The sequence below is a fragment of the Lithobates pipiens genome, unplaced genomic scaffold (genome assembly GCF_037356315.1).
Source record: "Lithobates pipiens isolate NorthernLeopardFrog02 unplaced genomic scaffold, aLitPip1_a1.2 Scaffold_10, whole genome shotgun sequence".
In the NCBI taxonomy this organism is placed as follows: domain Eukaryota; kingdom Metazoa; phylum Chordata; class Amphibia; order Anura; family Ranidae; genus Lithobates; species Lithobates pipiens.
The window spans coordinates 3,556,805-3,579,481 of record NW_027507686.1 but is presented as its reverse complement, the minus strand read 5'-3'; the positions used below and the strand labels follow the sequence as shown (position 1 = coordinate 3,579,481).

The 22,677-nt window shown below is 51.7% G+C and overlaps 1 protein-coding gene across 1 annotated transcript; it reads right to left on the bottom strand.

Annotated features, from left to right (window-relative positions):
- Nucleotides 1-409: 409 nt before the first annotated feature.
- Nucleotides 410-22,524, bottom strand: NIP7 (nucleolar pre-rRNA processing protein NIP7). Its single transcript, XM_077451092.1, is given in 7 exon segments — nt 410-682; nt 2,450-2,469; nt 2,472-2,589; nt 5,603-5,741; nt 10,445-10,531; nt 10,861-11,170; nt 22,040-22,524. Coding segments are annotated over 6 exon segments (540 nt in total). The 5' UTR covers nt 10,917-11,170; nt 22,040-22,524; the 3' UTR covers nt 410-562.
- Between the last annotated feature and the right edge of the window lie 153 nt (nt 22,525-22,677).

Here is a 22,677-nt window from a genome sequence, read left to right as displayed (position 1 = left end):
CATAGGCTTACTGGCTCCAGCTGCTGTCTCAGCCAATGAGGAGGGAGGCCCAAGGCTCCAATGCACACTGCTAGATCAGGAGGAGGAGGAGATCTGCTGCACGCGGGTTTTTTTTTTTTTTTTACCTTCATGCATAGAATGTATGGAGGTAAAAACCTTCAGCCTTTACAACCAGTTAATTGTTGTAGCCGGGGAAATCCCGCTTGTAAAGATCAACTGTGGAAACCCCCAAGTTAGAACATAAAATAAACCTCCGGGGACAGAGCATATTAAAAGTTTCATCCGGTCTGTTTTAATAGAACAGAACTGCTGGAAATTGTATACAAAATAGAATTACTTCTAGTCCATACATAACATTGAAAAATGACCTCCAGCAAGACAGGGCCACAGACAGCTGAAAAAGGTCCATAAAGAACATTGAAGAGTGACCTCTGACCTGCTGCAGGCAGAGCTTACACTGAGCATGTCCGGTGTCACCGCATCGGATTCCCGCAATGTGATTGGCGGTGTCAGCAACCGGCCCTCTGATCTAGAAAGTCTTTGGCAGTCCAATAAGAGCAGCTTATGTGAGCGTGTCTTCATGTCTGATGTACTCGCCAACATCCGCCTGGTGGAAAACCACAATGACCATCGGGTCCAGCTTCCGGCACTCCTGAGTGGACTTCGCTGCCACACCAAAGCCCTGTGTGATGAAAGAGGAAGACATCATAATCCCCACCAAAAACAGAAAGACATTGTCCAATCATGTGTCTGCTACAGAGTTCTGTGAAAGAATATGTGTAGAGCTTAAAGTGGAGCTTCCGCTCATTGGAATCCCCCCCTCCGGCGCCACAATTGGCACCTTTCAGGGGGGTGCAGGTACCTGTACAGTACAAGTATCTGCACCCACTTCCGGTGTAGATTCTGCAGAAGGTACGCCCCTTTCTGCAGAATCTACGCCCCTTTCCAAAAGTCCCCCGCTGCCTGCTGGGAAACACACGAAACACACGAATCCCAGAGACAGCGGGGACCACCATCCTTATTGCGCATGCGCAGTAGGGAACCGGGAAATGAAGCCGAAAGGCTCCACTTCCTGATTCCCATACCCAAGAGACGATCGACATCGCGGGCGTGCTGGGCGGGTAAGTGTCACTATTTTAAAAGTCAGCAGCTGCAGTATTTGTAGCTGCTGGCTTTAAACAAAAAAAAAAAAAAAAAAAAAAAACTGCAGGTCCCCAAAAATGTGTACAAAAGCCGAAGTCCCTTAAAAAAAAAAAAAAAAAGGACCCCTTGGGTGCTGCAATGAAATATAAGAGTACATAGGCCAGTGGAGGAGTCCTCGGTAATCTCCCTTCCTAGAAGCCTTGGTAGGTGAATCAGACACCAAAGGCAATACACAAACGGTAGGGTACACTTACCTGATGTGGTGGACACACATACCAACGTCAGCGAGCCAATTGGGCCTGTAATTCTCCTATGCGTATCGCTTGGAATGGAGGGATGGAAGGATAAGCAGCTCACAATCCCCGCCAGTGAAGGTACAAGAGGGAACGCCAGCCAGGTACGTCGGGTCAGTGCAGGCAGCTCCCCTCTGGATTCTCACCAATGGCCTCCAAACCATACAATCAGCGCACTACTCCCGATCTGTCACCCCCATGAGGGCTCCCTGCTTGTGGGGTGACCGGTCCGGGGAGTAGTACGGCGATTGTATGGTTTGGAGACCATTGGTGAGGAGCCAGAGGGGGAGCCGCTTGCACTGACCCGGCGTACTGGCTGGCGTTCCCTCACTGGTCGGGGATTGTGAGCTGCTTATCCATCCATCCATTCCAAGCGATACCCATAGGAGAATTACAGGCCCAATTGACTCGCTGCCGTTGTTATGCGTGTCCACCACATCGGGTGAGCGTACCCTATCGTAATGTATTGCCTTTGGGGTCCGATTGATCCACCTACCAAGGCTTCTAGGAAGGGAGATTACAGAGGACTCCTCCACTGGCCTATGTACTCTTATATTTCATTGCAGCACCCACGGGGTCCCTTTTAAAGGGACTTCAGATTTTGGACATATTTTCTGGGACTTATTACGTATACGTTTTCACTTTTTCACCATTGGTGTGTTCTTACATATGGTTATAATTTTAAGCGCTACACATATTGTTTCACATGTTTGCTTGACTTCGAGTATTGGCAGCTTTTGCACTGAATGCGTGTTTAGCGCAGCATTTCCCCTCCTCTTCTCTACCTGGAATTTTTTTTTTAAGTGCAAAAGTGCAGAAGAAGTGCCTCAGTGTGAAAAGGGGCCTAAAGTGTTGGTCTACATCTCACCTAGGGCACAATGAGGGGGGGGGGGGGGGAATATACAATTCCTAAACCCGCACTACTCCCGTACCACCAACATTTCATCACACGCGACCCTTCCAGAAAACACTTTTCATCCCGAATCCACAGACAAGACACAATAAGGACTCACCAGCGGCACATCGGCCATGAATATACGATGACCCCCTGGTACTGCGAGGTGTTCTCCGTTATCCTTCCCAGTCCCGACTTCAGAACGTGATTTCCATACAAGAAGGACTGCTCAGCGCCGGGCTTCACCCACACCTTGTACTGTACAGAGAGATGGGAGATACATCAGAGGCACACCGGAGATCCGGGGCGCTGCGCAGCCTGCAGAGGATGATCAATAACTGACCCCGATCAACGGGACCGGGTGGGTGTAGTAAGTGAGGCACCCCAAGAAATGCACCGGGCGATACAGTGTTTGACAAGAAAATTTAAAAACAGAATTTTAGCCAATATATTTATTTTGTGTGTAATATAATATATATATATATATACACACACACACACACACACACACATATATATATATATATATATATACACATATACATAGTGTATGAAGAGTCGGATCCCCCGACTGATTTGTATTTCTGTGTACACAGGGGGGAGATTATTATTCTTCAGGATTTATACATTTATAAACCCTGTATATATAGAAATCCTTTTTTTTTTTTTGTTAAATATATAAATTCTGTATAATACATAACAAAACAGGATTTAAATTATTATTATACAGGATTTATATGGCACCAACAGTTTGCGCAGCGCTTTACAAGATAAAGGCAGACATTACAATACAGTACAGGAGGAATCGGAGGGCTGTGGAGATTTCTCAGCATTAGCCTCACCGGTGACAGGAAACGCAGAGAAATCTCTTCAATAAGGATAAGAGAAAAAGTGTTTAATTTCTCTCCACATTTTCTCCAATCCCAGTGACCTCAATTCCCTTATTTCTGGTATTGGTGTCAGAGATTAAAAAAAAAAAAAAAAAAAAAAAAAGACAATTTTGGGGAGATATAGTGCCCACTGACAGTTTCACATCCGCTTTAAAGTAGTTATAAACCTCAGACGTAAAATCTGAACAAAGCATATCCCTCTAGGGTGTGTACTTGTCTGAGTCTAGAGCAGGGGGTCTCCAAACTGCGGCCCTTTGCCTGCCTTTATCCGGCCCTTGGGGCACTGTTCATCCCACTGATATAAGACACTATTTCTGCCCTTTAATACTAGAAATGGGAGCATAAATCCTGCCACTGACACCAACAATGGGGCACTCTTTATACCAAAGATGGGGCACAGTTTACTCCCACTAATGCCAGAAAACTGTTCTATTCCCACTGGCCACAGTCCGGCCCCCCTAAAGTCTGAAGGACAGTAAACTTGCCCTTTGTTTAGAAAGTTTGGAGACCCCTAATCTAGAGCATCTCTGTCTGCTGCCTCCTTCTGCTGATATCTGCAAGAGTCACTTCTGACAAGTTTTCCTGACACAAAGAGATAAAAAGGTGACAGGGGAGGGAGCTCCAGCACACAGCCTGTGATAGACAGCCTCGGCTCTCTGTTCCTGTATGCAGGGGGTTGTGTGCCTTCCCTCCAATCAGCTTTGGAAAGATAATGGGGGTCTAAACCTGACATCCCCCCTTTGAGAAAGGGACTGAGGACACCTAGTCCTCCTCTGTAGCCTCAGCTGCACTGGAGATGAATGGACAGGAGACCGAGGCTCCTCACAATTCATAAACTGAGACATTGTAAATACAGATTACTCCTCATCTCAGTTATGAATGGACAGCATCAGTGATCCCTCATTCAGCCAGTAAATGACATGTTTACCGGCTCCTTCCTCCGCTCTCAATCCGGACACAGGGGACCGGAGGAGCACAGACCACCCCCGACTTCCTAGGTATCAGATATCAGGTCAAGCATTGGAGCATTTTCAGGAGTACAAGTACTCCTGCAAATGCTCGGTATTGGCACTGATACAACCATCGATACCGGTGCAACCCTACCTCCTACATAATTCGTATCTGTTTAGCAGCAGTCCTCTCTTCAGCCGTTCAAAGTGAAGAATTTATACAGCTTGTCTGAGCTGTCAGAGAACAGAGGGTGGGGAGCTGAAGTTACACTCTGCAGCGCTCAGTGAGGAGAGCTGATTGGAGGGAAGGGACACACCTACCTTCACACAGTACGCAGAGCTGAGGCTGTCAACCACAGGCTGTGCGCTGAAGCTCCTCCCGTGTCACCTTTTTATCCCTTGGTGTCAAAAAAAACCTGTCAGAAGTGGTTCACGCTGATAGAGGAAGGAGGCAGCAGACAGAAATGACACTTAGGGCTCCAGATGTGAAGTCTGTGCAGAGCCTGCGGGTCCATCCACACCATAAGGGCGTCACCCGAGGAGGGAGGCGGAGCTCACTTCCAGCAAAGTTCTGCTTTAATTGCAAAACGTTGAAGTGAAATTGCAGGCAAAAGGCCAAACTGCATACAAGCCAAAGGATCTGTAATCCTCATAAGCCAGGCTTGTAATTCTGTGCGCAGCCAGACAGGCGACACGCTCACTTACTGGTTCATCTTTCTTCAAACTCAGAGGAGGACCGGGGGGGGGGGGGGGGGCGGGGGCCCGAGAGAGGGAGGACAATGGAAGTTGGAGAAAGAGCACACGGGGCAGTTGGGAGGTGATCGGTGTGGGGGGCAGTTACAAGCACTGATTGGGGGGGGGGGGCGGAGAGAAAGAGAAAACAACTATCATCTGGGGGGGGGGAATCAGTGCTTGTAACTGCCCCCGCACCAATCACCTGTGAGGTTGCCCGGCTGCCTCCTGGAAACCTCATTGGACAGCACCCCCCCAACCCCCCCCCCCACTGTCCAATGAGCGAAACCAGAAAGGAGCGGTATGACGTCACTGAGCAGCGGAGCTGTGTGTATGGAATGGACTGGCTGGACAAGATGAGGAGTATTGGCAGTAAGGATGAGCTCAGGCGTGATCGCAAACCGCACGTGCGGAGCCGCCAGGAAGTCGGGCAGAGGGACATTTCCCGATCACTGCAGCCACATCCCTAATTGGACTTCAGCTCATTCTCCCCCACCATTATTATTAAGTTGTGTACCACTTGCCCCACCCCCATTAGAGTGTAAGCTCTTCTGAGCAGGACCCTCTTGTATTTTTATTGTAATGTAACTGTCCACCTGTACAAACTGTTGGTTCTATATGAATCCCGTATAATAATAATATCAGCAGTGTGAACTCTGCGCTCGCTGATCGCAAGCTCTGTGGCCCACAAGCCGTTACCTTTGCATACGGAGCGAGATAATCCAACGCGGTGATATGAAGGCGGAACTTCTGCGTCTTGGTGAACTTCCCGAAACACGTCCCCAGCGACACCAAGCTTGTCCCGGGCGATGTTTGTCGCCAATTTCAATATCTCTCACTGCGGATCAAAGACACTCAGAATAAGAGACATGAATACTGACAGTGTGTGAAAGTGTCTACAAACTACAAGAGAGCGAGCGAGAAAGAGAGAGCGAGCGAGAAAAAGAGAGCGAGCGAGAAAAAGAGAGCGAGCGAGAAAAAGAGAGCGAGCGAGAAAAAGAGAGCGAGCGAGAAAAAGAGAGCGAGCGAGAAAAGAGAGCGAGCGAGGAAAAAGAGAGCGAGCGAGCAAAAGAGCGCGAGCGAGCAAAAGAGCGCGAGCGAGCAAAAGAGAGAGAGAGCGCGAGCGAGCAAAAGAGAGAGAGAGCGCGAGCGAGCAAAAGAGAGAGAGAGCGCGAGCGAGCAAAAGAGAGAGAGAGCGCGAGCGAAGCAAAAGAGAGAGAGAGCGCGAGCGAGCAAAAGAGAGAGAGAGCGCGAGCTAGAAAAAGAGAGAGAGAGCGCGAGCGAGAAAAAGAGAGAGAGAGCGAGCGAGAAAAAGAGAGAGAGAGAGAGCGAGCGAGAAAAAGAGAGAGAGAGAGCGCGAGCGAGAAAAGAGAGAGAGAGAGCGCGAGCGAGAAAAAGAGAGAGAGATAGAGCGCGAGCGAGAAAAAGAGAGAGCAAAAGAGAGAGAGCAAAAGAGAGAGAGAGAGCGCGAGCGAGCAAAAGAGAGAGAGAGCAAAAGAGAGAGAGAGAGCGCGAGCGAGCAAAAGAGAGAGAGAGCAAAAGAGAGAGAGAGAGCGCGAGCGAGCAAAAGAGAGAGAGAGAGAGCGGCGGCGAGCAAAAGAGAGAGAGAGAGCGCGAGCGAGCAAAAGAGAGAGAGGGAGCGCGAGCGAGCAAAAGAGAGAGAGGGCGCGAGCGAGCAAAAGAGAGAGGGCGCGAGCGAGCAAAAGAGAGAGAGGGCGCGAGCGAGCAAAAGAGAGAGAGGGCGCGAGCGAGCAAAAGAGAGAGAGGGCGCGAGCGAGCAAAAGAGAGAGAGGGCGCGAGCGAGCAAAAGAGAGAGGGCGCGAGCGAGCAAAAGAGAGAGAGAGGGCGCGAGCGAGCAAAAGAGAGAGAGAGGGCGCGAGCGAGCAAAAGAGAGAGAGAGGCGCGAGCGAGCAAAAGAGAGAGAGAGGGCGCGAGCGAGCAAAAGAGAGAGAGAGAGCGCGAGCGAGCAAAAGAGAAGAGAGAGAGAGCGCGAGCGAGCAAAAGAGAGAGAGAGAGCGCGAGCGAGCAAAAGAGAGAGAGAGAGCGCGAGCGAGCAAAAGAGAGAGAGAGAGCGCGAGCGAGCAAAAGAGAGAGAGAGAGCGCGAGCGAGCAAAAGAGAGAGAGAGAGCGCGAGCGAGCAAAAGAGAGAGAGAGAGCGCGAGCGAGCAAAAGAGAGAGAGAGAGCGCGAGCGAGCAAAAGAGAGAGAGTGAGAGCGCGAGCGAGCAAAAGAGAGAGAGAGAGCGCGAGCGAGCAAAAGAGAGAGAGAGAGCGCGAGCGAGCAAAAGAGAGAGAGAGAGCGCGAGCGAGCAAAAGAGAGAGAGAGAGCGCGAGCGAGCAAAAGAGAGAGAGAGAGCGCGAGCGAGCAAAAGAGAGAGAGAGAGCGCGAGCGAGCAAAAGAGAGAGAGAGAGCGCGAGCGAGCAAAAAGAGAGAGAGAGCGCGAGCGAGCAAAAGAGAGAGAGCGCGAGCGAGCAAAAGAGAGAGAGAGAGCGCGAGCGAGCAAAAGAGAGAGAGAGAGCGGAGCGAGCAAAAGAGAGAGAGAGAGCGCGAGCGAGCAAAAGAGAGAGAGAGAGCGCGAGCGAGCAAAAGAGAGAGAGAGAGCGCGAGCGAGCAAAAGAGAGAGAGAGCGCGCGAGCGAGCAAAAGAGAGAGAGAGGCGCGAGCGAGCAAAAGAGAGAGAGAGCGCGCGAGCGAGCAAAAGAGAGAGAGAGCGCGCGAGCGAGAAAAAGAGAGAGAGAGCGCGCGAGCGAGAAAAAGAGAGAGAGAGAGCGCGAGCGAGAAAAAGAGAGAGAGAGCGCGAGCGAGAAAAAGAGAGAGCGCGAGCGAGAAAAAGAGAGAGAGAGAGCGCGAGCGAGAAAAAGAGAGAGAGAGAGCGCGAGCGAGAAAAAGAGAGAGAGAGCGAGCGAGAAAAAGAGAGAGAGAGAGAGCGAGCGAGAAAAAGAGAGAGGAGAGAGAGAGCGCGAGCGAGAAAAGAGAGAGAGAGAGAGAGCGCGAGCGAGAAAAAGAGAGAGAGAGAGAGAGCGCGAGCGAGAAAAAGAGAGAGAGAGAGAGCGCGAGCGAGAAAAAGAGAGAGAGAGAGCGCGAGCGAGAAAAAGAGAGAGAGAGCGCGCGAGCGAGAAAAAGAGAGAGAGAGAGCGCGAGCGAGCAAAAGAGAGAGAGAGAGCGCGAGCGAGCAAAAGAGAGAGAGAGCAAAAGAGAGAGAGAGAGCGCGAGCGAGCAAAAGAGAGAGAGAGAGCGCGAGCGAGCGCAAAAGAGAGAGAGAGAGCGCGAGCGAGCAAAAGAGAGAGAGAGAGCGCGAGCGAGCAAAAGAGAGAGAGAGAGCGCGAGCGAGCAAAAGAGAGAGAGAGAGCGCGAGCGAGCAAAAGAGAGAGAGAGAGCGCGAGCGAGCAAAAGAGAGAGAGAGAGCGCGAGCGAGCAAAAGAGAGAGAGAGAGCGCGAGCGAGCAAAAGAGAGAGAGAGAGCGCGAGCGAGCAAAAGAGAGAGAGAGCGCGAGCGAGCAAAAGAGAGAGAGAGCGCGAGCGAGCAAAAGAGAGAGAGAGAGCGCGAGCGAGCAAAGAGAGAGAGAGAGCGCGAGCGAGCAAAAGAGAGAGAGAGGAGCGCGAGCGAGCAAAAGAGAGAGAGAGAGCGCGAGCGAGCAAGAGAGAGAGAGAGCGCGAGCGAGCAAGAGAGAGAGAGAGAGCGCGAGCGCGAGAGAGAGAGAGAGAGAGAGCGAGCGAGCAAAAGAAGAGAGAGAGCGCGAGCGAGCAAAAGAGAGAGAGAGAGCGCGAGCGAGCAAAGAGAGAGAGAGAGCGCGAGCGAGCAAAAGAGAGAGAGAGAGCGCGAGCGAGCAAAAGAGAGAGAGAGCGCGAGCGAGCAAAAGAGAGAGAGAGCGCGAGCGAGCAAAAGAGAGAGAGAGCGCGAGCGAGCAAAAGAGAGAGAGAGCGCGAGCGAGCAAAAGAGAGAGAGAGCGCGAGCGAGCAAAAGAGAGAGAGAGCGCGAGCGAGCAAAAGAGAGAGAGCGCGAGCGAGCAAAAGAGAGAGAGAGCGCGAGCGAGCAAAGAGAGAGAGAGCGCGAGCGAGCAAAAGAGAGAGAGAGCGCGAGCGAGCAAAAGAGAGAGAGAGAGCGCGAGCGAGCAAAAGAGAGAGAGAGAGCGCGAGCGAGCAAAGAGAGAGAGAGCGCGAGCGAGCAAAAGAGAGAGAGAGAGCGCGAGCGAGCAAAAGAGAGAGAGCGCGAGCGAGCAAAGAGAGAGAGAGCGCGAGCGAGCAAAAGAGAGAGAGAGCGCGAGCGAGCAAAAGAGAGAGAGAGAGCGCGAGCGAGAAAAGAGAGAGAGAGAGCGCGAGCGAGAAAAAGAGAGAGAGAGAGCGCGAGCGAGAAAAAGAGAGAGAGAGCGCAAGCGAGAAAAAGAGAGAGAGAGCGCAAGCGAGAAAAAGAGAGAAAGCGAGAAAAAGAGAGAGAGAGAGCGCAAGCGAGAAAAAGGGAGAGAGAGCGAGAAAAAGAGAGAGAGAGAGCGCAAGCGAGAAAAAGAGAGAGAGCGAGAAAAAGAGAAAGAGCGAGGAGCGAGCGAGAAAAAGAGCGAGCGAGAAAAAGAGCGAGCGAGAAAAAGAGCGAGCGAGAAAAAGAGAGCGAGCAAAAGAGAGCGAGCAAAAGAGAGCGAGCAAAAGAGAGCGAGCGAGAAAAAGAGCGAGAGAGCGAGCGAGAAAAAGAGAGCGAGGAAAAAAGAGAGAGCAAGAGAGCGAGCGCGAGAGAGAGCAAGAGAGAAAAAGAGAGCGAGCAAGAGAGAAAAAGAGAGCGAGCAAGAGATATCATACGGTACCAATACACGTGCAAACGCACCACCAATGTTTGATCGGATACTTGTGATATCAGGCCAGGCATCCTCAGTGTAATGGGGAGGGGAGGAGCCGGGCAACCTCACAGGTGATTGGTGGGGGGCAGTTATAAGCATGGATCCCCCCCCCCCCCCAACTGACAGCTGTTCCTCCTCCCCCCCCCCCCCCAATCAGTGCTTGTAACTGCCCCCCTCACGATCACCCCTCAACCATGTGCTCCTTCTCCAACTTCCATTGTCCTCCTCCCTCTCTCCGCCCCCCCATGTCCTGGCTCTGTGAGGGTGGAGAGCGGGGGAAGGAGCCGGTAATATGTCATTTACCGGCCCCTTCCTTTTCTGAATGCACAGCATCAGTGATCACCGACTGTCCAATCATAACTGAGCGTTGTAATCTGTGTTTATGAATGGAGGGGAGGCGCCGTCTCCTGGCCATTCATCTTCAGTGCAGCTGAGAAAAGAGCGGGGAATCCGTGTCCTCAATCCCTTTCCGTGCCTCAAAGGGAGATGTCAGGGGTCTGTTTAGACCACTGATATCTCACCAAAGGTCGATCGAGAGACCAGCCTGCCTGAAGATGAACGGAATGTCAGCCGGTCACTGCTGAGCCAGATGGGAAGGAAGGTGAGAAGTGCAGCTGAGGGGCCCCCATTGAAGCGAGACGTTCGCTATAATAATGAAACAAATACAAGTCCGCTAATGAAGAAGGGAATAACGATCGTCTTCTACAGACCCTCCTACCTGACATAATACACCCGATCGTTGTGTAACCGGAAGCAGTAAGTGCCGTCAGGACGATCCACCAACAGCTTTATATTCTCCCCGATACTGAGAAACAGAGAGAGAGAAATGATTAGAATCTGAGTCACCCAACCTTCTGGGGCCCCACACAGTCATCCTACGGACCCCCCCAGTGGCCCCGCACAGTCATCCTACGGACCCCCAGTGACACCCCTACAGACCCCACACAGTCATCCTACGGACCCCACAGTGACACCCCTAGGGGCCCCGCACAGTCATTCTACGGACCCCCCCAGTGACACCCCTACAGACCCCATACAGTCATCCTATGGACCCCACACAGTCATCCTACGGGCCCCACAGTGACACCTCTAGGGCCCCCCTCTTCTCTCCCGGTATTTGGGGGTCCCACTCACTATTTGGACAATTTCTCGAACATGGTTCTGGTCTCCTCGTCTGTCAGCGGCCTCATCTTTGCTCCACGTGATCCCCACACCGTGCTTGGACACGGACTGATGACGTCACTAGCCTGAGACCGTCCCGATTAGTGGGAGGAGCCGTGGATCGTCTTCCGCTGTAGAGAGGGGTGTGGCTGCAGAGTGGAGCTCCACTGATGACAGGAAGCACGTGTCCTCCACTCTACGCACTACAGGAAGTGGAGGTCACATGATTAAAGTGTAGAGTGGAGCTCCACAGTCTGCAGCACACACTGATCCATTCTGAGAGCTGCAGAAATAAAAGAAGATATTTTGGGGTTTTGTACTTTCTGGTAAAAAGTGATTATTTATTATTTCCCAATGTGGATGTTCGGTGATGATAGAAGAAGAATACAACCCGTGTCTCCAATCACAATCTCATTGTTCTCCTTCATCCCGACTAACCGGACCAAGACTGAGACACACATCGATCGATCCCGACACATCGATCCCCACACACATCGATCCCGACACATCGATCCCAACACACATCGATCCCGACACATCGATCAACACACACATCGATCCCCACACACATCGATCCCCACACACATCGATCCCGACACACATCGATCCCGACACACATCGATCAACACACATTGATCCTGACACACATCGATCAACACACATCGATCAACACACATCGATCCACACACACATCGATCCACACCACACACATCGATCCCAACACACATCGATCCCAACACACATCGATCCCAACACACATCGATCAACACACATCGATCCCAACACACATCGATCAACACACATCGATCCCCACACACATCGATCAACACACATCGATCCCAACACACATCGATCAACACACATCGATCAACACACATCGATCCCCACACACATCGATCCCGACACATCAATCCCGACATCGATCCCCACACACATCGATCCCGACACATCGATCCCGACACATCAATCCCGACATCGATCCCCACACATCAATCCCGACACATCGATTCCCACACATCGATCCCGACATCGATCCCCACACATCGATCCCGACACACATCGATCGATCCCGACATCGATCCCCACACATACATCGATCCCGACACACATCGATCCCCACACACATCGATCCCCACCACACACATCGATCCCGACATCGATCCTCACACACACATCGATCCCCACACACACATCGATCCCCACACATCGATCAATCCCGACATCGATCCCCACACATCGATCCCCACACACATCGATCGATCCCGACATCGATCCCCACACACATCGATCCCCACCACACACATCGATCCACACACACATCGATCCCGACACACATCGATCCCGACACACATCGATCCCCACACACATCGATCCCCACACACATCGATCCCCACACACATCGATCCCCACACACATCGATCCCCACACACATCGATCCCCACACATACGGTTCAATGATGTGTCGCCATTAATCCTCCATCTTCCTGAAAATCATATATATGTTCTTCTGGTGTAAATATCCACTTAACAATCGCCCAGCCGCATTGTAGGGGGGGATGGTTGGGGCGCTGGACTGAGGGTGGAGGAGGGGTTGTTGGGGCACTGGACTAAGGGGGTTGGGCCACTGTACTGAGGACAGGGGGTTGGGGTGCTGTACTGAGGGTGGGGCAGGGTGCTGTACTGAGGAAGGGGGGTTGGGGCGCTGTACTGAGGAAGGGGGGGGTTGGGGCGCTGTACTGAGGAAGGGGGGGGTTGGGGCGCTGTACTGAGGACAGGGGGTTGGGGTGCTGTACTGAGGGTGGGGCAGGGTGCTGTACTGAGGAAGGGGGGGGTTGGGGCGCTGTACTGAGGAAGGGGGGGGTTGGGGCGCTGTACTGAGGACAGGGGGTTGGGGTGCTGTACTGAGGGTGGGGCAGGGTGCTGTACTGAGGAAGGGGGGGTTGGGGCGCTGTACTGAGGAAGGGGGGGGTTGGGGCGCTGTACTGAGGAAGGGGGGGGTTGGGGCGCTGTACTGAGGAAGGGGGGGGTTGGGGCGCTGTACTGAGGAAGGGGGGGGTTGGGGCGCTGTACTGAGGACAGGAGGTTGGGGCGCTGGACTGAGGACGGGGGGGTTTGGGGCGCTGGACTGAGGACGGGGGGGTTTGGGGTGCTGGACTGAGGACGGGGAGGGGGGTTTGGGGCGCTGGACTGAGGACGGGGGGGTGGGTTGAGGCACTGTACTGAGGACAGGAGGTTGGGGCGCTGGATTGAGGACGGGGAGGGGGGTTTGTGGCGCTGTACTGAGGATGGGGGGTTGGGGCGCTGTACTGAGGAAGGGGGGGGTTGGGGCGCTGTACTGAGGAAGGGGGGGGTTGGGGCGCTGTACTGAGGAAGGGGGGGGTTGGGGCGCTGTACTGAGGACAGGAGGTTGGGGCGCTGGACTGAGGACGGGGGGGTTTGGGGCGCTGGACTGAGGACGGGGGGGTTTGGGGTGCTGGACTGAGGACGGGGAGGGGGGTTTGGGGCGCTGGACTGAGGACGGGGGGGTGGGTTGAGGCACTGTACTGAGGACAGGAGGTTGGGGCGCTGGATTGAGGACGGGGAGGGGGGTTTGTGGCGCTGTACTGAGGATGGGGGGTTGGGGCGCTGTACTGAGGAAGGGGGGGGTTGGGGCGCTGTACTGAGGAAGGGGGGGGTTGGGGAGCTGTACTGAGGACAGGAGGTTGGGGCGCTGGACTGAGGACGGGGGGGTTTGGGGTGCTGGACTGAGGACAGGGAGGGGGGTTTGGGGCGCTGGACTGAGGACGGGGGGGTGGGTTGAGGCACTGTACTGAGGACAGGAGGTTGGGGCGCTGGATTGAGGACGGGGAGGGGGGTTTGTGGCGCTGTACTGAGGATGGGGGGTTGGGGCGCTGTACTGAGGATGGGGGGGGATTTTGGGGTGCTGTATTGAGGACGAGTGGGGGATTGGGGTGATGTACTGAGGACAGGGGGCCCTAAACAAAAAAAATACAAATTCCAGTATATATCCCATAGTTTATAGAGTTCATATTGGGGGTTATTTACGAAAAGGCAAGTCCACTTTTCACTGAAAGTGCACTTGGAAGTGCAGTCGCTCTAAATCTGAGGGGAAGCTCTGCTGATTTTATCATCCAATCAGTTGCAAGATAAAATGCTGTTTTTTATTTTCCTTGCATCTCCCCCTCAGATCTACAGCGACTGCACCGCCAAGTGGATTTTCCATTAGTAAATAACCCCCTATAACGTTCAAGCGAACCAATCAATATACGCTTATCGGGATTTATTTTTATTTTTATTTTTTTTGTGCCAAAAACATGTAGCCGAATATATTTAGGAAACAATTTATGAATCTAATTTTTTTGACAGAGTGAGAGGAGAGGAGAGGAGAGCCGATCAGCGGCGTCTCTTCACAGGGGACAGCCAGGTATGTAATCGGTGCCCACCACTGCCAGCAATCAGTGCCAACCAGTGCCCACAATTGCCACCAATCAGTGGCCATTAGTGATGACAGTCAGTGCTGCCGATCAGTGCCGCCTATCTGTGCCGATCAGTGCCGCCTATCTGTGCCGATCAGTGCCGCCTATCTGTGCCGATCAGTGCCGCCTATCTGTGCCGATCAGTGCCGCCTATCTGTCCATCGGTGAAGGAGAAAAATTACTTATTTACAAAATTTACTGACAGAAACTAAAGAAAAACTTTTTTTTTTTTTTTGGGGGTTTTTTTCTTTTTTTTAGGAAAAAAATACCCAGAAGTGATTAAATACCACCAAAAAAAAATCTCTATTTTGTGTGAAGAAAATAACAATTTCACATGGATACATTGTAGCATGACCGTGCAATTGTCATTCAAAGTGTGAGAGCCTGGGCAGGAAAGGGGGGGGGGGGGGTAAGTGCCCGGTATTGAAGGGGTTAAAGCGACGCAGTGCCGTATCATAAAAAATGCTCTGGTCATTAAGGGGGCAAATCCTTTCCGGGGCTGAAGTGGTTAATCGATTTTAAACTTATGGAAAACAGTTTAACAGGAAGTACAAAACATCCTAAAAAAAAAAATCTCGCATTTCTGCAAATCCGAGGCGCCACTTCCTGTGGTATCCTCTGTTTGTTGTTTGCCACATTGAAGCCGAGGTTCACACAAAAAGTGAACTTCCTTTTTTCGGAACCCTCCCCCTCCCCCTCCGGTGTCACATTTGGCACCTTTCGGGTGGGGGGGGGGGGTATAATACAGGTATCTGCACCCACTTCCGGGAATAGAGTCACGCCCCTTCCTGCACCCCCCGCTGTGTCACACCCAGTGAGGAACCTGGGAAATGAAGGCGCAACGCTTCACTTCCCGATCCCCTCACCGAGGATGGCGGCAGGGGGTAGCCGAGAGACGAGAGATTGCTCGGCTTTGGCTGCCGACATGGCGGGCACTCTGGACAGGTAAGTTTCTGTTTTTTTTTGCGTGGACCCCCGCTTCAAAGTTCATTTAAAAATGAAAAAAAAAAGGTGGAGTTGTGGAGGTCACGTGTTTCCTGTGGCAGTGGAGCTCCAGCTGCAGAGATTCACAATAAAGTTCAGTAAAAAAAAAAAAAGGAAGAGGTGGAGAGGAGGCCACGTGCTTCCTGTCATCAGTGGAGCTCCACTCTGCAGCCACACCCCCTCCCGCTGTACTGATTACAGCCTGTCATACCCCCGTGTGTCCAGCAGAGGGCAGCAGAGAGATGTCACATGCTTATATTTACATATCTTTAGGGCACGTGGCGCTCCAGGAGGCGCATGCACAGTGTCTGCAAGGGGTTACATGGTTGTGGAGCAGTGAGCATTGCAGGGTGATAGAGGAGACACTGGGGGAGGGAGGATGGGCAGTTCTGTGAAGTTATCTGGGGGGGGGGGGGGGTCAGGCGGTGTAACACTGGGGTATGTGGGGGTCAGCGGGAGTAACACTGGGGTATGTGGGGGTCAGGGGTGTAACACTAGGGTATGTGGGGGTCAGCGGGAGTAACACTGGGGTATGTGGGGATCAGCGTAACACTGGGGTATGTGGGGGTCAGGGGGAGTAACACTGGGGTATGTGGGGATCAGCATAACACTGGGGTATGTGGGGGTCAGGGGGAGTAACACTGGGGTATGTGGGGGTCAGGGTATGTAACATTGGGGTATGTGGGGGTCAGGGTATGCAACATTGGGGTATGTGACGGTCAGCGGGAGTAACACTGGGGTATGTGGGGGTCAGGAGGTGTAACACTGGGGTATGTGGGGGTTGGTGGTGTAAAACTGGGATATGCAGGAGTCAGTAGGAGTAACACTAGGGTATGTGAGGGTCGTTGGTGTAAAACTGGGGTATGTGGGGGTCAGTAGGAGTAACACTAGGGTATGTGGGGGTTGGTGGTGTAAAACTGGGGTATGTGGGAGTCAGTAGGAGTAACGCTGGGGTATGTGGGAGTCAGTAGGAGTAACACTAGGGTATGTGGGGGTCGGTGGTGTAAAACTGGGGTATGTGGGGGTCAGGGGTGTAACATTGGGGTTTGCGGGGGTCGGTGGTGTAAAACTGGGGTATGTGGGGGTCAGGGGTGTAACATTGGGGTATGCGGGGGTCGGTGGTGTAAAACTGGGGTATGTGGGGGTCAGGGGGTGTAACATTGGGGTATGTGGGGGTCAGTGGGAGTAACACTGGGGTATGTGGGGGTCAGGGGTGTAACATTGGGGTATGTGGGGGTCAGGGTGTATAACACTGGGGGATGGGGGTGTAGCTCTGGGGTATATGGGGGTTAGCGGGTGTAAAATGGGGGTATGTGGGGGGGGCAGTTTAGTAAATGACTGGAAGCTCTGCTGACTTCCATCATCCTATCAGGTGCAAACAAAATGCTGTTTTTCTTTTCCTTGCATGTGATTGGGTGTTCTTTGCACAGTGAAGCTCCTCCTCATTTTCTGAGCTCCGGAGTGAATTCCCTCGCCGTCTATTTGCCTTTATTATGTATCAGAGCCGATGGTGGGAAGTTCCGAGTAGACGGGTTGCAGTGAGTTCCTCTTGCAGTCGCTCTTTGCCTCGTTGTCCAATCACATGGACACAGCGGAGATCTTCTGGGCAGACTTGGCTCACCTCGCACTGACGGACTACCTGGCGCAGGTGTCGGGATTAACCCTTCGAGTGCCGCTCAGAGCCACGAGACCTCCTAATGACGGTGGGGAGGGTGAGGGAACAACGTACTGTAAATAGTCGAATGCTCAGAGGAGGTATTTAGGCGGCTCTGGAAACCTTTCACCGGCTGATGCCCCCCTCTCCTCTCCCAGACCTGCCTTTAAGGGCCCCCAGGGGCCCGGAGCACAGGTGTGCGATGTGCTCCCTTCATTTGCTCTGATTTCCCCTTTGGTCTTGTGGAGGAGCAGCTGTGCAGTAAGACGCCAAGGTCACGTTCATGATGTTTCTTCAGACCGGTGGGGCCCCGGGGGCCGGGTCACATGTCACCTCTGCTAAGGTCCCTATTGCCGATGCACCTACCTGCGGAAAGGAGAAGATGGATGGCTACCTATTTCTGACGGCTGAGGTGACCGGAGGCATTTGGTGGCGTCTGAAGCCCACAGCCAATGACCAGATACCAACTGGTGGGTGGCACGGTCTGGACATGGGTACAATATTATGATAAAGAGACGCTAAGCGCAAATCACACACCGCAACCAATCAGAATTCCTCTTGCTGAAGTTGGATCTGTACACAACGGATCCTGATTGCTTGCTAAGAGTACCGCCCTTCGCTCTGCATTGATGGAGAAGGATGAAAGGGGACTTCCAGATGGGCCTTCAGATGGGCCTCCAGATGGGCCTCCAGATGGGCCTCCAGATGGGCCTCCAGATGGGCCTTCAGATGGACCTTCAGACAGTTCTTAGAGGAGCACTTGGTTACATCTGTTGGAATTTTTCTGCCAATGTTTGTTGGCCCCCAGATCAATCCGGTACCCGAGGCGTCTGCTGCTTCTTCTGCTCCACAGCATGAACATACATGCACAGACAACCCGCATGTTCATGGAATGAGTCCTTAGCGGTCACATTTTACTCAAACATCTAAACACCATCTGCAATGGAGTGAGGTGGACACCATACTCCCGGCCAGCCCATGTGAGATGAAGATAATAGACGGCCTCAGCTCCTCCAAAACCATGGCTGATGAGTTTCACCCCACCACCGGGACTTAGTCATAGAGGTCTAGAAAACCCTTTATGACTAAGCCCCAGGGGGTGGGGTGAAACATGTCGGGGACATGGTTTGTGGAGGACCATAGGCCAAGGTCATTTGTTATCTTCAGCTCACATGGGCTGGCCGGGAGTGCCGTGTCTATCTCTCTATATCGCATGTGATGTCCGGAATGAAGACAGGAGAACGCCCCACCCCCCACCTCCTAGGATCAAAAGGAAGAATCTTCCCTCAACTTCAGCAGTGCTCCAAGTTTTCTATTTAGATCTAAACACAACTATCTGATATCCACTCACCGGGCACTTTATTAGGTACACCTGTTCAATCGTTTTGTAACCCAAATGGCTAATCAGCCAATCACACGGCAGCAACTCAATGCATTTTGGCATCTAGACATGGTGAAGACGACTTGCTGAAGTTCAAACCGAGCATCGGAATGGGGAAGAAAGGGGATTGAGGTGAATTTTGAACGTGGTGTGGTTGTTGGTGGCAGACGGGCCGGTCTGAGTATTTCTGGGATTTTCATCTCTCGGAATTACAGAAAATGGTGGGAAAAAGAGAAAATATCCAGTGAGTGGAAGTTGTGTGGAGGAAAATGCCTTGTTGAGGTCAGGAGAATGGGCAGACTGGTGATAAAAAGACAACAGGAACTCAAATAACCTCTTGTTACACCCAAGGTATGCAGAATACCATCTCTGAATACACAACCTGGGCCGTCTTTAATAGTGATTGGACCCCGGGCAAACGTTTTCTTGGGGGCCCCCTCCCCATACAGTTTCGCTCTGTATGCAATGGGGGAAAGATCTGGAAATACTGGTGACTTTTTCATGGGCCATCCTTCCAGAGTTCAGTTCTCTTTAAACCGGGGGGGGGGGTCTCAACATTTCTAAAGTAAGGGCAAGTGTACTGTCCTTCAGAGTTTAGGGGGGGAGGGGGGCAGACTGTGCCCAGTGGCAGTAAACAGTGTCTGATCTTTGGTACTAGGTGGAGAAATAGGTGGTGTCAGTGGGAGGAATAGTGTCCCCATTGTTGGTGTCAGTGGAAGGAATAGTGTCCCCATTGTTGGTGTCAGTGGAAGGAATAGTGTCCCCATTGTTGGTGTCAGTGGAAGGAATAGTGTCCCCATTGTTGGTGTCAGTGGAAGGAATAGTGTCCCCATTGTTGGTGTCAGTGGAAGGAATAGTGTCCCCATTGTTGGTGTCAGTGGAAGGAATAGTGACCCCATTGTTGGTGTCAGTGGAAGGAATAGTGTCCCCATTGTTGGTGTCAGTGGAAGGAATAGTGTCCCCATTGTTGGTGTCAGTGGGAGGAATAGTGACTTAAAGGCTGGATAAAGGCAAGCAAAGGACCACACTTGTCCCAGGGCCACAGTTTGGAGACCCTTGCTTTAAAACTAAACTTGTCATTTTAAAGAGGAAGTAAAGCCTCTTAAAAAAATAAAAATAATAATACACCTGCAAGGCAAAGGCATAATGAGATAGTATGCATATCATACTAGCTCATTATGAATTACTTACCGGAGATGGAAGCCCCCCGCATTGACACTCGTTCACCTCCTCCAATGCCACCATCTATCCTGGAGCACATTGCACCGGTTTTGGCTTGTGCTTTGATCAGAGCCGTACCAAGCTGATCCAGTCACGGAGAAAACATTTATAAAATGAATTGGAGGAATGTTTCGGGGGGGGGGGGGGGGGGGGGGGAAGACGTCGTATTGTACAAATCTGTCTGCACAGGTTCAGGGATGGTGGAAAGCAATGACTAGCCTAATTCCCCTTGTAGACACTAGAGGGCGCTACAATATCAGTCATTTTTAATGTGGACAGGCTGACACCTAAACTACACTGAACTTGTAATTATGGGCAAAGCCCAACTTTTACAAAAAAAAAGAAATAAAAGAAATGCATATATGAGAGGAAAAAAAACTGCATGTATTATTTATTTTGCATATGAGCCTGCAAAGCATTGCAGCTGCAAACAATGTATGAAAATGTGCAATAGCAGGCTCCTGCAGACTATTCCTCCAGCTCTATGTATGTACCAAGGTATGGCCTATAAGCTGGGGAGATGGAGGAAGAGTCAATAATTCTATTGAGAGCTACAAATATAACTGCTGCGGTGGTAAATGGGGGGAGGGGGAGGGGGACACGCATCATAGTGCAGATCATACAAAGTATTTATGGAGTTTCAATGATCTTCTCACATTTCTGTGAGATTTCTTTCTGTCAACCCAAAATAATAAAATAAATAGGGGTATTAGATTGTAAGCTCCTTTGGGCACAGAGAGCCTCTAAAGGTCTATATGACAGTAGTAGAGGTGTTAGACTGTAAGCTCTTGGGGGGGGGGGGCACAGAGCAGAAAATGGTAGTAGGGGTATTAGAGTGTAAGCTCCTTGGGGCACAGAGAGCCTCTGAAGGTCTATATGACAGTAGTAGAGGTGTTAGACTGTAAGCTCTTGGGGGGGGGGGGGGCACAGAGCAGAAAATGGTAGTAGGGATATTAGAGTGTAAGCTCCTTGGGGCACAGAGAGCCTCTGAAGGTCTATATGACAGTAGTAGAGGTGTTAGACTGTAAGCCCTTGGGGGGGGGGGGGCACAGAGCAGAACATGGTAGTAGGGGTATTAGATTGTAAGCTCCTTGGGGCACAGAGAGCTTCTGAAGGTCTATATTATGACAGTAGTAGGAGTGTTAGAGTGTAAGCTCCTGGGGGGGGGGGGGGGCACAAAGCAGAAAATGGTAGTAGGGGTATTAGAGCTCCTTGGGGCACAGAGAGCCTCTAAAGGTCTATATGAGGGTAGTAAGGGTGTTAGATTGTAAACTCTTTGGGGGGGGGGGGGGAGCAGAGAGCAGAAAATGGTCCATATGACAGTAGTAGGGGTATTAGAGTGTAAGCTCCTTGGGGCCAGAGAGCCTCTGAAGGTCTATATGACGGTAGTAGAGGTGTTAGATTGTAAGCTCTTGGGGGGGGGGGGGGGGCAGAGCAGAAAATGGTAGTAGGGGTATTAGAGTGTAAGCTCCTTGGGGCACAGAGCCTCTGAAGGTCTATATGATGGTAGTAGGGGTGTTAGATTGTAAACTCTTTGGGGAGGGGGGGAGGGGCACAGAGCAGAAAACGGTCCATATGGCAGTAGTAGGGGTATTAGATTGTAAGCTCCTTGGGCACAAAGAGCCTCTGAAGGTCTATATGACGGTAGTAGAGGTGTTAGATTGTAAGCTCTTTGGGGGGGGGGGCACAGAGCAGAAAATGGTAGTGGGGTATTAGAGTGTAAGCTCCTTGGGGCACAGAGAGCCCTCTGAAGGTCTATATGACGGCAGTAGAGGTGTTAGATTGTAAACTATTTGGGGGGGGGGGGCACAGAGCAGAAATGGTAGTAGGGATATTAGAGTGTAAGCTCCTTGGGGCACAGAGAGCTTCTGAAGGTCTATATGATGGTAGTAGGGGTGTTAGATTTTAAACTCTTTGGGGAGGGGGGGGGGCACAGAGCAGAAAACGGTCCATATGACAGTAGTAGGGGTATTAGATTGTAAGCTCCTTGGGGCACAGAGAGCCTCTGAAGGTCTATATGACAGTAGTAGAGGTGTTAGAGTGTAAGCTCCTTGGTGGCACAGAAAGCAGAGCATGGTGTATATGACAATAGTAGGGATGTTAGATTGTAAGCTCCTTTGGGCACACAGAGCAGCAAAATGGTCTATATGCCCTGCAAAATGCATGCCCATGCTATAATTCATAAGCACCATATAAAAGCTTGAAGCCAATTGGTTGAAGCGGTGTAATACTTGCCCCTATTTTCCGGAATGCCCCCCCCCCCCCAGTATGAAAGAGATGTCATTTTGGTTCTTGGGATGGAACTTTCCATGGAAGGTGACAGCTGGGATGACACAGCCGCTCACCATGACAGCCAGGTCAAACATAGGCTGATCCGGCCCCCTCCCCCCCGGAGACTCCCCAATTCCCAGCACTGGAGGAAATCCTTCCACCTACCAGCACATCGCGGCCGAGGTGAGAGATGGCGGAGATCCCTCTGGTGAAGGCGGCTCGTTATTTCATGGTGTGTTGCGTTCCTGCGTGTCCTCGGCGACGAGGCCTGAAACCTGCAAGAAAAAAAATAAAAATAAATCGGTATCGATCGCACCATGGAAAGGGGGAAATGATAACGCAGAGGATGTGGGCGGAGTCACATGAAAGGATGTAAATTGTCATTTTATGAAATCTCCTTTTTATAACATTGTCTTGTAGAGAGAGAACTCTTCTTGAAAGGAAATCCCGGGCACCCCTCCCCCACAGCGCACATCTCTTCATTGTGTAGAAATATAACTGAACCAAAGTGACTCCATCTTGTTCATAAACCTTTAATTCCATCTCAGACTTACATTCTAGCTCATTGTTTAGAAAGGTTCATTACAATAACAGAATTGAAGGTAGGGGGCGCCAGAGGCAGGGCTGGGACAAGGGGTGGGCAGCAGTGATGGGGGGGGCCCCTTATCATACACACGCATGCTCCAGCACTAGGCAACCATAAAGCGAGCAATTGGTCACACATGTGCAGGGCACACTCCATGCCAACCATGGTCAGCCGGAGCTGGGGGGCAGAGAATGGGCGCAGGGCACTACACCTATTC